The 16,490-nt window shown below is 36.7% G+C and overlaps 1 protein-coding gene across 6 annotated transcripts in view; it reads left to right on the top strand.

The window, feature by feature from the left end:
• The first annotated feature begins 3,443 nt into the window (after nt 1–3,443).
• The window catches only part of arhgef12 (Rho guanine nucleotide exchange factor 12), a 57,631-nt gene continuing 44,584 nt past the window's right edge, over nt 3,444–16,490 (top strand). For 2 of the 6 annotated variants that reach the window (XM_023351379.1, XM_014469512.2), the window contains exon 1: nt 3,618–5,036. In XM_023351379.1, coding sequence (XP_023207147.1) covers nt 5,005–5,036 — 32 coding nt within the window. In that variant the 5' untranslated portion in view covers nt 3,618–5,004. Of the gene's footprint in view, nt 3,529–3,617; nt 5,037–16,490 lie in introns of those variants that run through there. The other 4 variants (XM_023351378.1, XM_023351377.1, XM_023351376.1 and 1 more) reach the window with 4 other exon arrangements.

Below are 16,490 nucleotides of genomic sequence, written 5' to 3'. Positions count from 1 at the left end.
TGCAAACTAACTATTTGTCTGAATTTTGTTGTTTTTTAAGGCACTTACGCACTTTTTTAACATCCATACTCTGTTTGCTGAATCTTTGGAAAAAACGAGCTCAGTCAGCCAAAATGTTGGAGATCAGGTTTGAGCTTACAGCATCAATCCATGCCAAGGAAGGTACCAAGCCATCAGCTTTCATGTTTGCTGACACAATATCTTTGTCACGAGGAATATGATCATTTGTTTGTAAAGAGAAGAAAGTACATAAATAAGTTCTCTGTGCCTTATCTAACACACATACCCCTTGTATGTGTTATATTTTTTCTTTTCCAGTGCTGTGATCTAAATGCTCCAACACTAGACTGTAAAGTGAAAACCTTGACGATGGATTTAATTGTCTTTGTAATCCCGATTGAAATAATAATAATAAAAAAATCTTTGTGTATGTTTTCCACATCAAAATGTCACCTGAGAATAAATAATTGTCAGTAGCTAAATCGGCACCACGTATATTCAGATGAACTGAAGTTACCACAGCCCTCCACAAGATGGTGTTGTTCCAATTACATTTGAATGATAAGTGAGACAATATCCTTTTTACTCCTCGTACTGGATCTAGGTGTTTTATTTTTGTGCGTGTGTGGGTGTTTTATCTATGCAAGATTTTAAGACTTTCAGAAAGGTCCGTGTGGTTTTTAAAATGCAAGATATATTTAAAAAAAAAAGTACTAAAGCATAACACGTGTCTTTTAGGTGGGATTGATCAATAAGACTTAAGTAAAAGAGTAAAAGAGAAATGAATAAAGTTTCCTTTTGGGATGAAAAATCTTTTTTTATTGTTATCATTATTATTTGAATTGAGTGCAAATTCAGTGCACCAGCTTAGTGAAAATGGATGCAAAAGCTGTTAGAATCACTGACGCAAAAATGTGTCCTAATAAATCCAGCTGATGTTTCATGATTTAGCAAATAGCCATGACAAATAGCTTCTAAAACACATAACTAGTTCATTTTTGCCACTGTTTTAATTGACAAATAATAGATTTAATGAATCTCTTTTCACTCCTTAATCTTTGCCTAACCTCTGTGTTTTTCTGGTTAGCACACATGGGGACACAGTTTTCCAATTCCCACTGGATTTTCAGGCCAGGGCCATGACTTTCTAGCTCTAAAAACAGATTTTTCATAGGCACACTTAGAAATCAATTGGGAGGAAATGTTCTTGCAGATCGCCTCAAAATTTTAAACATTTTCTTCTGTAACACATTTGCAAAAATAATCACAATATATGGCAACTCTTCAATGTCTACTTTTAAGAGTTACCATATATTTTTGAGTATGTCTTAATTACCCTCAGTCAGCATTGAAAAATGCAAAAACATTCTATAATTTCAAATAAAAGGAAAAAAACACAATTTTATCGTTTTGGCTGATGCATGCCATATAGCTTGTGAATAAATTGAATTTGATAATGATTTTGTTCTTTCTGAGCAAGCACAAAAAATTACATCTGCTTCAGGCTTGATTACTGTTTACGTGACTAATAGAGTCATACTAGATCATATCGTTTTGAAGTCAAAAGGATCAGCCCATGATGCATCAGCTAACCAAAGGCCTTTCCATTTCTCCATGAATGGTTTAACCACCACCTGAATTAAGTGTCATCGGTTAGGTGGGACGAGGAGGTCATAGTGACACAAGGTCAGGAGATGACATTTTTATTTAGTCAGGCTGTTTTTAGTCATTTTTATTTAGTCAAACTTTAAATAAAATCTCTCAAATCGAGCTGCTGAAAGGGTCGCTACATATCTTAGTAGCATGCTCAAGCATTTTTAAACAAAGAGACATGATTTAACATTCGGTTGTTTTTGACACTATTTTCTCCTGTGGATGCTCCACTAAACCTTAAAATGAATTTAATCTTACCCTTAATCTTACCACTTAGTTCTGTTACTAGGTTTTGCATATTCTTACTGTGGGGATGGAAGTTGCCCCCCTTTTATGTTGAGGAAAGGAAAAATGTCAGAGCTATCTAATCCTTATTTGCTCTAAGTCTTTTGTGGGCAAAGCAACTATTTCTATGTAATGTTTGTTGTAATATCCAATGCACCATGCATTGGTATGTCATTTGTTCTTTTAAAGAAACATAAAAACATTGTTGTATGCTACATTTTGTTACAGCTCAAAAATTGTTTACATGTCCTATACATAGATGTTGATGTTGCATATTTTTATTTTTAAGGAGTCTCAGTTTTATCAGTCGTTAACAGAGGGGAACAAAACAATTTTGATCCGTGCGTAAATTGTAGGATTGTGGATTATAAAAGAAAATATGTCCCTTTTCGAATAACTTTCAAGCATAATTAAACTGAAGATAAAGTAAGTTATCTTTTAAACAGCACTGTACATTATATTTACTACACAATTTTAATGTTTTAAAAGTGATCACTTGGATACAGTTATTAAAAATACAATACTTCTTGATAAAGTAGAATTATGAAAGAACCTGTTAGAATGGAACAAATAAAATTTGTTTTGCAAATCGCTTCAATTTTACATTTGTAGATTTCAATATTTCTCCATAGAAATTATGTTAATTTGACACAATTCGACTGCATAAAGATAGATGAATAGCTTAAGTGATGAATAGCTTAAATAGTTAAGTGAGAATCATTTTTTAAATTGTACTTTATTTATTTAATTCAACTTTAATTAACTATTAGTATCATTTTTGATTGTTCCTATGTTAAAATGAATATAAAAAAATGAAGCTGGCTTGTGGTTAATGTCTAAAATATTTATTAATAGAGTATGCTAATAAACTTTATGAATCTATTTCAAGAAGGTGGCATGCAAATCTGCTCCTTGACAATGGCAACAGTTGCCTCAGGGTAAAAAAGCTTAGCTTGTTTGGGAACTTGACTTTAATGGTAGCCCTGTGGCTAAATTGCAGGATGCTAAATTGAGTTCTTGCTCTAACAAAGTAACTTTCTCCCAGTGCAACTCTTATCACAACTTTCTATAAGACTTTTCATTTTTAAGGATTTAAACACAAGGAAAGTACTTTTTTTCTCTAAAAAAAAAAAACATTTAGACGGATCAATCAATCAATCAATCAATCAATCAATCAATCAATCAATCAATCAATCAATCAATCAATCAATCTATCTATCTATCTATCTATCTATCTATCTATCTATCTATCTATCTATCTATCTATCTATCTGTCTGTCTGTCTGTCTGTCTGTCTGTCTGTCTGTCTGTCTGTCTGTCTGTCTATTTAGCTATCGCTGAATATTATATTCAGAAACGTATGCCTTTTTCAAATGCAAACGATTCCATTTAAATTTAAATACTTTTATTGGACAATATTTAATGCGTCAGAAAATCCATTTTGGGATGCATTATAGTGTCATTACACATGCTCAGCCTGGATTTTTCTTGATAGCGCAAGGCCTGTCAGAATGCATCACACACTATAAGAATTGAAATCACGTTGTTGTTTCGTGTGGAAGGAGCAGCGGGGGGCCTGTTGTCACGAATGTAAGCAGTTTAACAGTAATGTTTGCTAACGTTGTGATGCAACCAAGCATTTTCCCATCTCCCGGCGGAAGTGGTCAGTGGAAGCGCTACTGGACTCCAACTGGTAGCGGGCTAGGGCGTTGCTAGCGGCAGAAAGTGGGATTTTTTTTTTCTCGCTACCTTTCCTCAAGTTATACTCTTCCACTAGCCGCGTCTTCCATCGGAAAACAGCGCCTTTTGCGTTTGCCAAAAGTTTTGGGGGCCCCTCTCCGAGGCTTCCGGTCGTTGTTTACAGAGGGGCGGTGGATAGTTCGCGTCCCGTTAGCTGGCCGCGGAGCTAACCCGCTTTCCATCCACGGGAATTCTGCCGAGAAACGACCGGATTCTGGAAACATGGAGTCAAGCAACGTAGCGCTGTGCTAACCGACTCCGCTGGGTTTTCTCTCTGTGCCTCCCGGAGACTTTTCAACACGGAGACACATCACAAGTTAGTCTGGACTCGAGAGGGTGTTGTTACGTATAATTTTCTCGTCGCGGCTCGGCTCGTTGTTGTGAACGGGAGTTTGCTTAGTTTGCACTCGGAACGAGAGCACACACGAAGCAAAGTTTTTTTTTTCTTTCTTTCTTTTTTGCTGAAAGGGCTCATCTGTTTTGTTTGCTGGTAGCAGGCGAGATTTAACCCCACCAGTTTACCGTGAGAAAGGATTTCTCCCAAAAAAAAAAACCCCACTGTATTTCTTCTTTTATATACATAAATATGATCACCTTAAGCCGCTTTGTTTTTTAATCTCAACATATAGCCGCAGTTGTTTTTGCTAACTTGTAACACGGCTCGTTGATACTCGCTACTGAGCGATTCTCATGATCACGGGAGAGTCGTTCCCGCAGCCACAGGCAGGCATTTCTGGGAACAGGGAATACCAGATGGGACTGCAGGAATTTCCAGCATCTTTAAAGATCATTTAGGCATCGAGGCCACTCGTAGCCGATCAAGGGGTGGTGGCAGACGGACTGCATCGCTGGGCCAAGGTGTTCGGTGCTGCATTTGGATTGTTTACACGTCTCCTACCGGCGGAAGCTGGGGATGTGAATGCAAAAAAAGAGTCTCGCAAGGAGTTCATGCATGCACGTCCACTTGTGCCAGCTAGAGCTGTTTTTATATTTATTATTGCTGGCAAAAAGCTCTACACTGTAAGGTCCTTGCTGCTGTTTCATTTCGACAAGGATTACCTGTAAACATGATCAACCAGTCAGTGTTTTATTAGATTTTTTTTTTATTCGGGTTTTTTTTTTTTTTTTCGTATTTAATTTTTGGACGTGCCTTGCAACAACTTAACTGTTTTTTTTTACCAAAGGGAGTTGATTCGAAGCACAGCTTATAATCCTTGCCTACTCAAAGACGAATGCCGGAGAAAGACGCTCCAGGAAGCCAGATCACCAAGCTCTGGAAAATGCTAATGGGATATAATTTGCTGCAAATCTAGAACCGGAAGCCCAATGAGTGACCCACAGTTCAGTTCCACTGACAGGTAATGTCTAATCATCCACTGTCTGAACGCACACACACACACACACACACACACAGACACACACTGATTAAGCCTTCTAAGGTCACGGTTCACAAACTGTGGTACATGTGCTACTGGTGGTACTCTGGCAGCTTTCAGTGGCACCTTGAAAAAAAAAAAGTGGGCATCAGTTACTTCTAATGTAAATACAAACACATAAAGTCCAAATTAGAAATTACAAGCACCAATCACCACTCCAAAGACACGATTCTGCCATTATTTCTTTGATTGGTTTCATTTAGCTCATCAGAACTAAGAACTCCCATCATTTATGGTCTTCAAACACATCAACCAGCAGCATGCACTATGATGCATTTTTGTAAGCATGACAGGTAGCTCAATTACCTCAAATAGATCATACACGGCAAAGGAACATTTATTCTATGTATGAAAGCCATAATATGATTTTAAAAAATCATCAGAAGTGTTTTTACTTTAATTGCTACAGAATATTTTATGCCAGGAAGCCAAATTGGATTTATTGGACAAGGTTGGTGAAAATTCTCCTATTCAAATTCTAACCTTTATGTTAATTTCTCCAAGTTGGAACATTGAAATTTTAAGTTTAGAGTAAAAAGGAAATTCATAATGAAACTGAATACTTCAGTCAATCACGCAGTGGTGCAGCACAACGAGATGACAATGTTTCAAAAGAAATGCACTGCTCAGGCCAATACTGACTTCAGATTTTTTTTTTTTCAGGTCTGGGCTGCTTATCCAGATTTTGACAGATTCATTTTTGTTTTCTTTTTAATTTCCAAAATCTATAACATGCACAAAATATAAAAAATGTGCTGCATCTATGTGGGAGTTTTTAATCCAGCAGAAAGTGGGAAGTTCTTAGAATTATCTTGACATCATTGGCATCGCAGCATCTGCCCCTAAGCTTAACCGATTCTTAATAAATTAAAACAAGTGCCTCTGTGTTGGCTGATGCAGTTTAAGATGGAAAAATGGCAGGAGTCCTTAGTTAAACAGTTGATGACCAATCAATTGTTCAAGTGAAAATGTTCAGATTCTGATCTCTGGCTGATTGATTGGTGTTTTACCTCAACTGAGTAATAAAGCCCTTCTCTACGGTTGTGCTGGGAAAACTCGATATTTATTGAGGTAGTGCTTATTATAAAACTCTGAGAACCAATGTTCTGGTATTTTAACCTGACTGTCTAATTATTTGTGCGCAGTAACATCGTTTTTAGTAAACTTTTTAATACAGATTACTCTGTGTTGATATGATCGGTTACAATTATGGAATTATATTACTGAAGAAGGACATCAAACCTTAATGGAAACTCTGCCAACCCTGGGTAATGTACATGCTGCCAATGAGGAGGCCTTCAGTGTGTTTGTGCTAGGAAACAGTCCTCTCTAATCCATGTACACCTTTCAACATCACTATTACCCCTAAGCCTTTAAAGCTAACCCTCTTCTACACCTATTAAAGCAATCTCTGGATTTAAATAAAACCATGGCTGCATGAGGTAATCGCTTTATCTTGGCAGCTGTCTGTCCAAAAATCAAAGGTTAAACCAGAAGGGCTAAATAACATGTTTTTTGGGAGCTGAATAAAAGAGAGCCATGCGCGTGTTTGATGGCAGTGCATGGAGATACAGTCAATGTACATCCCTGCACGCTGCCTTTACAGGAATGACTTCCTCTGTGGGTTTTGTACCTATAGGGAATAAGGAGGTGACTGTTCCCAATCTGACAAACGTATGACAGTGGAGCAGAAGTGAAGCTGGTGCATTACATCAAGCCTTCCTCCCTCCTAGAATCCCACATACCTGCAAGCAGAGCAGCAGGCCAAGCTTCCTGGAATGTGTTTGTAGACTTGGAACAGAGGGGAGCTTATTGCACAGGTTGGGATGTGAAATATCCTCATGGCTTTGAGCTGGAGGCTAAAGCCCAATCCATTTTACTTGACCCCCTTCCCCCACTGAAATGATGGCAACAGTGGCTGGCACCAACTGCAATTGTAGTGGTATTTTATTTTTATGTGTGTGGGTGTGTGTGTGTGGTTTGTCTGATGGTATTTATGTGACTGGCTAAGCATGGGTTGGTATGTGATTCTTACAGTATGATAACCTTGATTTTAAAAATACAACCAAGTTTCATGGTTTCCTGATATTTACTGGAAAATGTAGAACGTAGACTTATTGGCTTTATTTTAAACAGACAATAACACTTAGCAGAAAATGATTGATTAACTATACAAGTGTCATCAAGGAGATTTTCTTAGTATTTTGAATTTAATACATAGACTTAAGCAAAAAAAAAAAGAAAGAATAAACACTTTTAAATTAGTATTTTTCTTTTTAGCGCTTTTACAAATGGATCATTCTTTGCTCTTCGGCTGTTTATAGGGTAAAACAAGTATATCATTGCCCTGGGATTTTAATCCTACTCTTGCATTAATTTTGTCTACTTATTTTATCTTGTTTTTAAAATAGAATAGAAGTATTTATTGTGCCAGAGTTGGGGAATTTAGCAACATTTTTTGATTTATCTGTATGAATGGTGATGATGAATGATGATAACAGCTCTAACAGCTGACTCTCTCGGCTGCTTGGCAACAGGACGATTTCAATCCTTTTCTGTCTCAGTAAAATAGTTTCTGATATAGTCAGCGCCATACCTATGTTCCACCATGCTTGACAAATTATTTAAAACAACCGTGTCTCCTTCTATAGTGTAAAATGATGTCTGCTCGTGTTAAAGGACATTATCACCACCTAATGCAGTGTACAGTATGCAGACCCCACTGTTGTTTTTAATGACACTTTTTGCCCAGACAAAGGCCTGGGACCCTCTGACACTTCTGGGTCAGGATCCACCAGTTGGAAAAGACGGCTTTACCCAGACTGGTTTCAATGACATGATGCTAAATTTCACTGGTTTTGGAATTGTAAAAATTGTATAACATATTTCAATCTTTATACACATTGATACTGTTAACTGGACCATGCCTGTGTTGATTTAAAATGGTGCATTAATGTTGAAATTGGTGATGTTCGTATGTCCCAACATACGAACATCACCATGACTTTTCAGCTCCAATAATAATTTTTTTACCCTACATAAAGAAAATAATATAGCTTAATGTATTATTAAAGTTAAAGAGCAGATTTTACAGTAGGCCTTTCTGTGCAGCTACGTGTGTGCCTCGGTTGCAAAACCAATTTGGTTGCTTTCGTGTAGGATGCAGCTGCTCATCAGGGTGTATGTGAAAAGTACTTGATAGTGCTGAATTTCCTTCGCTTCCTCTCACTTCACGTGCAACACTTCGCAGCCTGTGTTTGCAGCAGCGTTGGCTTTGACTGCAATTTGCTTCTCACATGTATCAGGCACTCTGCCGGTGGGCTCAGTTTAGTGTGCCTGCTAGGTCTTTGTCACAGAGTTCTGCTGATCTCCACGTTTTCCCACCACCTCCCTACCGAGGTCCTCCCGGAAACCAGTGCTGTTGACATCACTGGTTGTAAACAATGGTTTTCAGTGCAAGCAGATCGTCCGTCCAGTGCATATTCCTGCAGCTGTTTGTCATAGAAGTCTGAAAAATGTCTGTCCAAATGTCAGTATGATTGCACCGTTTAGAAGTTTCCATCAAAAGTAAAAATCCTTTCAGAATAGATGTGGAGGATGTATATTTCTGTAAACAGTTACTGTTTGTTAAGTAATGAGGGCCACAAAGTGACAGCTCTTTTTGACAATAACAGAGCTGAAGTTTATGTTTGCCATGCTGCAGTGTAGTTTGTTTCCTCGTGATAAATGTTTTTGTGAGTGCTTCTGACAGCTTGGCTTGCTGGTATGCATCTCCTCCATTTTGGCAACCTTCCATGATAATGCAGCATCCTTTCATTCCATCAACTTAGTGCTGATACTGAAGGAGCTGTGTCAGCTGCTTTGCGCTATGCATTAAAAACGAGTATGTAGAGATAAATTACAGACAAGAGCAGCAAAAGGCTCAACGTAAGGTACCAACTGCATGTTTCTTGCAAAGAAAAGGGAATTTGATTTCAATTAAAACATCTTTGAATTCAGTTGCAATATTCCTTCGGTAGAGTATGAGATTCAACATGCTTTTAGCTAATAAATTACACAGATCTTTAAAGGCGTCGTAAAATTGCTATATTTAAATGGTGAATGACACAAGCGTGATGGTGTTGCTTTGACAAGCGGTTATGAGAGCTTACAGTATTACAACTTATAACACCACAGCAATTAAAATGTATAACATGATCTAAATGTTGTTACTTAAAACAGAAATGCAACAATTATTACTACCGGTACTTCTCATATTAAAATATACAATACAATGATTATTATATTCATAATAATGATATTGATACGTAGACAAACATTTGGAAAGTGAATTAACAAATGAGTGTGGTGATCATCCCTCTATTTAAATTCAGTGGCATATTTGATGTACTTATGACAATGTTGTCAGTTTCTTTCTGCTAAAGATAGGGACAAAAGTTAAATTCATCTGCACAAGTAATCAGGTAAACAGTGTCACCTACAACATAAGGTTAAAATAATATATATTTTTTAAATTATTACTTTTAAAATATGAAAACAGTTGTGGAAAGTGCAAGGAAATGTAACGTAAAGCACTACTAAATTCTTTAGTTTTTAAATGAACATGCTTAATTTAGGGACTATTTTCCTTTTGCCTTTCCACTCTTTAAAGAGTAATAGTGAATCTAAGAAGCTAATATAAGTTGGTCATTGAGCAGGGCCATGTGCTCATCTAACAAACCTGCAGTCTACTGCTGAACTGCCTCTTTGTAGGCAAAATGTAGCATCTAAAAAGCGCTACGTTAATAACAGCTTGCTGCGCTCTGCAAGTTTCCATTGTAGAACACAAGCAGACAGTTTTCTTTCTTATAAACAAGAGAATTGTCTTGAGTTAATGTTATTGCACAAAGTCTACATAGGTTGTTGTATGTAAATGCCCAGTTAGTTCAATGTGAGAGTAGGATGTGCTATTCTACAGAACAAAAATACCTCTTTGTATAAACAATAATAGTTATCGGTGAATGTCGGTAACATCACTGGCGAGTCAGTACTTTTCTATTCGCCATGAGATATTGGTTCAGACTAGAATAATTTTTAAGGTCAGAGAGAAGTGCCCAAGTCCATTCCCTGAAAGTTGCTCTCCTTCAACTTTTAGGCGCATCCCTAAATCACATTTAGATGTCTTTGTATTTAAAGACTTTACTGTATTTGAGAAGTCTAGAGGATTCTCTTGCAAGAATACTCCTTCTTCTTCAGGTTTTAAATCACTGTCCATTTAAATGCTAAAATACTTACTCTCTAGACTTATATTTTAATTATGGGTTTAAAAGGGACTGATTGCAGTTTTCTGGCCCATCACTGATCATTGATTTTTAAAAGCCTGACCTGTTGATTCCGATTTTAGCCCATACTGATTTTTTTCTCTCTGAGATATTGCTAAATATAGCAAGAAAGTCGCTAAGTTGGCAACAGTGGGGTGACTATTATTAACTGCAAATGTGCAGACATGACCTGCTGGGCTGGTCTGTGTGTCAAACTTCTCTCATGGCAGAGCAAAAATTGGCAGTGGTTGATTTTCTGACCTTTGATGAGGTTGATAAGATGGGTGGATAAGATCGCTTCACATCCAGGTACTGGCAGATGATCGATCTCCCAAAATTAAGGAAATCAGGGCCCATTTATCAGCTGGCTGTGCATCCCTTCTTTTAATGTGGATTTTAAATCCAATATATGAGCCTCAGCTCCTTCAGACTAGTGCCAGCAGAAAATAGGAAACACCTGGTGGAACTGCACATCTCCTAAGCTTATCAACTACTTCTCAGTTTAACGCTACTAAGAACCGTTGAAAACAGCAAAATGGACAAACATTGGGTGTAATGACGTGTTTGTTGATTGCAAAGAGCCGGAAAGAGCAGGAGCTTCTTAAAGAGACATAGGCCCAATTTCAAGGCGTTAAGCTATGAAGTCAATTTGTTTTATAAATAGAAACCACTTTTACAACAACTGAAGGTAAAGTCACTTGGTTGTGCAATGAAATGGCACAATTGTGCCTGGAAAATACATAAAACACTTCCCTGTATAGAGGGCTAAATGGGGCCTTCTGATGACCTTAGGGTGTCACACCAAAATAAATACCTATTAAGGAAGCAGAGCTGCAATACAAAGTGATTCACAGATATCAAACTCGCAACATGAAGGTCAAAAGATTGTCATACATGTAAATATATAACACACAAAAAATAATTTAATTGAAACTATTTATCGTCTTTCTTAACGTATTATTGGGACGTGCCATAGCAATGCATAGGACAGCATTACTATGGCATTTCAATGCCTCCATGCAATGCATGGCAGGCACCCATTCTACACATCAAAATAACTGCCGGATCCTTTCACCGTTAATACCAGGGATTAGTGAGGCCTTTTAAAATGAAGCTTACTGAAAATTTCAAAATGAAAGCCTCAATATTCCTCTCAGGCCACTTGCAAAGCAAAGTTAAAATAAGGCTAAAATGTTTTTTGAACAATAACAATATTTGTTGTTAATCTGTTGCTAAGAGACGAGCTCCTCTTCTGGCAACCAAGTGCCACGAAGTAAACATTTGATTTTTACTTTTTCAAAATTTACTAATTGTAAATTTCTTGTGTCTAAGCCGATAAGCAGAATTTCATTAGGGCTTATGTTTTAAAAAAACAATATTACTTTTTAATTTGGTGGTAAGAGATGTGTGTTTTTTCTGCTAACGAACTGCCACGAAGTATAAATCAAATTTAAATTTTTGTAATATAACAAAAAAAACCAACATTTTCACTTTTCTGCCAAATTCACCAACTGCACAATTCTTGTTAAGTAGTAACTAGTGTTAGATAAATAGTATTCAAAAGAGCAGAAGAAATCTTGAACAATAACAATATTTGTTGTTAACCCTCTATGGCATGACTTTTTATTTTTGTGGGGAAGAAATATTTTCCTGCATTCTTTGGGAGCTTGGTGGTCCCTAATTACATGTCAATCATAAAATCGGACTCTGACACCTCCTGGAACCAGATTTGGGTTTGTTGCCTCAGGGTAACATTGGTCTAGAACACCAAGATTGTCTACACTGATTATGAGAAATGAAATACAAATCAAACAAAAACTATATTCATAAAAGAACTATTTTTTGGACAAAAATATGTCAAAAATCATGCCCCCCAAAAAATAAAATAAAGGAGCAATGTGAGGTACAGCTATGTGGTTTGTTGCCTGAGGGCAACGCCATGCCATAGAGAGTTAATCTGTTGCTATGAGACGAACTCGTCTTCTGGTAACCAAGTGCCACGAAGTAAACACCAGATTTTTGCTCTGCAAAAATGTACCAACTGTAAATTCCTTGTGCCTAAGCAGTATTTCAAAAGAGCTTATGTTTTTTTATAAACAATAATATTACTTACTAATTTGGTGTTAAGAGATGAGCATTTTTTATGGTAAAGAACTGGCATGAAGAATAAATCAGATTTTTACTATTGTTTTGAATGTATGTTTTATAATATATTTACCACCAATGACAAAAACCCCCAAAACATTTTCACTTTTCTGCCAAATTCACCAAATGCACAATTCTTGTTAAGTAGTAAGTAGTATAAGATAAGTAGTATTTCAAAAGAGCAGGAGAAATCTTATGTTTTTTGGACAATAACAGTATTTGTTGTTTATCTGTTGCTAAGAGACTAGCGTGTTTTCTTGAAACAAAGTGCCACAAAGAAAACATCTGAAGGCATCAGAAGGCAGTGAATTAACATTAACATTAGCACAGACAGCAGTGCACTGCCCCCCACTAGCAGTCTAACAGTAGCCTTTTCCCTAAAATAAGGGTTTTAGCTATTATTTCATTTATTCACCAAGTTTAGCACACTGAATGGAGGAAGTCAATGTAAGACGATGTGTTTGTGATACCCCACAGGCCACTGGCAGCATTTAGGCTAACATTAGCATTTTGGCTCATTTTAACTAATACACTAATTTTAACATACTGAATGGAGTAAATCCATGCTACTCAACATGTTTGTGACTCTTCACATGCTACTGAGTACATTGTAGTTTACTTTAGCATTGATGGTAATTTTTAGCATCAGAACTCTGGGTTCCAATCGACGGGCACACTTTGGCATGCCCTGTTTAAATTTTTTCAGAAATTTTCTAGTTCATTAAAAACATTATCCACATAAGACTTTTTTATTGGGGAGTATTAGTGGAGTGACCTAATCTGAGGTTGTTTACTATATGTGTCAGAGCAGACTGACTGTCCAAACGTCATGATAGAAAATGTTTTGCATTAAAAAAGATCGTGTTGATCTTTTTTTCCTAGTTGTAGCAACATGTAGCATGTTTAAAGTGTAGCTTAAAATGTGCATATGTTGGAGGTTACAACAATCCCCTGAATTAAATAGAAGTCTGAGGCACACAAATTGGCTTATGTGTTTCTAAAATCAAAAGCAATCAAAAGCTTTTTGCTATTATCATTTTAATAATAGCAGAGTATCATATTGTGTTTGAAAACAACTTATAAGTACATTGTCTGTACCTCTCTTCATTTGTCATATTTTGCTGTTCTAAAATTAAGTTCGATTTGGCTGAAAACGTTCAGAAGCTGCTTTCATGCATTCATATTTTTATACTCTTCCCACTTGTTATTACAAATATTATGTATATTTATGAACAAGTGCAAATTGACTTATAAGTCTAAACATTTTGAGCCAAAGTGTTCGTATCTAATTTTTAAAAATGAGAATATTATTGTTGAAAATGTAGCTGTCAGTAAATTGAACGCCTGAAAAAAAAAAAAGAAAAACACTTATAAAGCTTGGAAAAGGATTAGAATGGCAGAGAATTAAGAATCAAGCCTTGCCTGAGGGGTGGGGATGTTGAAGAATGGGCATTAGCAAGGGCACTGAGTGCCTGGGGAGTTTGGGGTCTATCACCCAGCTTTGTGATGCTGATGCCTCTGGACACCTCTTACAATCCTGTCTTGTTAGCCACAAGAGCTTCAGGGCTGGACATTACTTTCACTCCATAAAAGACTGGATCACAACAATAAACTAAAGAGGAACAAGGAGAGACTTGTCTTGTCCAAGTGTTATGTCCTCACATGTCCATTTAACTGTTCATGACCTTAGACCTGGCTAGTGCCTTATAGGTAACAACACTAGCTCTCAGCCCCTGTGTCCTGCTGATTGTAGAGCGGCATTATAAGCCTATCTCTATTTGATGATTTCTTTTCCTGTAAATGTGTTTAAAAGTTTTATTTGTTGCTGTCGTGTGAAACAACTGGAAATGGACGGTGGATTTTAAAAAGCACAGTCAGGTATAATATCTGTGTCATGTTTGAGACTCATGTTATGAGATTGAGGACGTTGTATGAAAGGTGGTGCTTTAGAAAGTGAGAAACTACCTGCCTCAGCAGTGTTATTAGTATTGCAGTGTGTCAGCTGATTCCGGGGTGCCATGGAAGACAATCCATGTATAACTCAAGTGCAGTTCCTAATGTGATATTACCTTTAGGAAGTCTATGTGGAGTAAAGCATGAATAGTTAAGAGCTAATGAAAATAATTATAGATTTTCCTGTAGAGTTTCCAGAGTAGGTGTTGTTCTTGGTCACTGAATGTCCTTCTTCAACCTGTCCATGTTGGATTAATTTAAAGAGTGCTATTTTCTGTCTAAAATGACAAAAGAGGTGTCACTAGTTTGCCATTACACTCAAGCATCATAACACCTACTAATTTTAGAGGTTGGCCAAGATGGATTTTTTTTTAAAGGCCAGTGTCAATCTTTAGAAATCAGAGCCTCCGATGCATGCTGTGATTTTTTTTTTTTGTAGTAATTTTTATTTTAAATAAAACAGAAATACAACAAGATTAAAAACGTATAATTATACACTAACTGACCAGTCCAAAAAGTTAATCGCCTAGAAGGAATTGTCCAATTTATTGTATTTTGGTACGAGAACTGACGGAGGGTGCAATTTTTTCTTCATATTACGTAGTAGTATTAAGAGTGGAGCTAACGCGCACACTAGGAACATTGTGGTTCATGTCCTAAATTGGCACCTTTAACTAGTAAAATTTCAAACTATATATGTAGATGTTATAGACAAATAACATCTACATATAGATACTGAGCAAAAGACCCGACGCTTAAAATTCTGTTTCCTATGGGTTTTTTTTTATACACATTCTGTTCTTAGTGTAAAAAAAACAATATTGCAATATTTTAATCTTAATTAGGCCTTAGCCAATAAATAGCAGACAATTCAGCCCTCATTAATATAAAAATAATAATTTAAATCATCCTGTTTGGGAAAACTATAGACAATGTCACACTTAGTACGAGTGTTAATGTCATTTATGGGAGTGTGTACCATTTGATCTAGTTGTACAATTATTATTTTATTTTATAGTAATTTCTTCCATTTGCCTGTCAAGTTTCCTGTTGATACAAATATGTTTTATTACTGAGGGACAAAAAGGCTCTTACTGAAATTAATTACATTGAAAGAACAAATAAATAAAACCTGGATGTGTTTAAAGTGTAAACTTTGCCAAATAGGCAGCTCTGAACTGTTGTTTGAACCAAACAAGTGAACTATGATCCACAAAAAAACCCTGGAGCAATTCACTAACAAAGGGAATGCAAAAGGCTATCCAGCAAACCAAACAAAATAAGTGATCCAAAGAGAGGAAGTGACTTTGATTATGAGTGTGATGAAGAAGTGAATGTTATTAGGAAGACATGCATCTGGCACAATGTTTAATATTGAGATGATTATTGTGATTAACCCATTATTTCCTCTCTTCTGTCTTCCATCATGGTTTCCTCACCTCTTTTCATGACCTCATGCATTTGAGCCACTCAGACCCTTTATAAGGTTTGAGAATCAGTGACATTGCCAATCTATTTGCACAGATGTGTTGCATTGCTGAGTGGTGCAGACACAACCAAGTAGCAAATCTTGCACATCATCTGTTTTTAATCCACTACTGTGTCATAGAATCTAAATTGTTCACAAATGAACTGGGTGCACTTTTTTTGTTTGCCAAATGCTGCTGCTGTCTTCTCGGAGGCTGCTTATTTAACCCCTTCACCATTCCATACCCTTGGCATGAAAACTGTGGTCTTACGGTTATTACCAACGAGGCGGATCGCAACTTTAGCGTTGTTGGTGGGGAATATTTATCCAGTGTTTTGGAGATTATTACATCACCATTTTCTCCCATCAGGTATCCAAAATGCTGCCACATAAATAATTTGAAAGTGATGGAGGCCTTTTTAATGCTTTCGTAAATGCGTGATTTATTGTTGAACCGTGTCAATTCATTATGGGACACATAATGAATTACTTCCTTTCCTTCTTCAGCGT

This window comes from Xiphophorus maculatus, chromosome 18 (genome assembly GCF_002775205.1).
Source record: "Xiphophorus maculatus strain JP 163 A chromosome 18, X_maculatus-5.0-male, whole genome shotgun sequence".
Classification (NCBI taxonomy): domain Eukaryota; kingdom Metazoa; phylum Chordata; class Actinopteri; order Cyprinodontiformes; family Poeciliidae; genus Xiphophorus; species Xiphophorus maculatus.
This window is presented reverse-complemented; position numbering and strand designations above follow the sequence as displayed.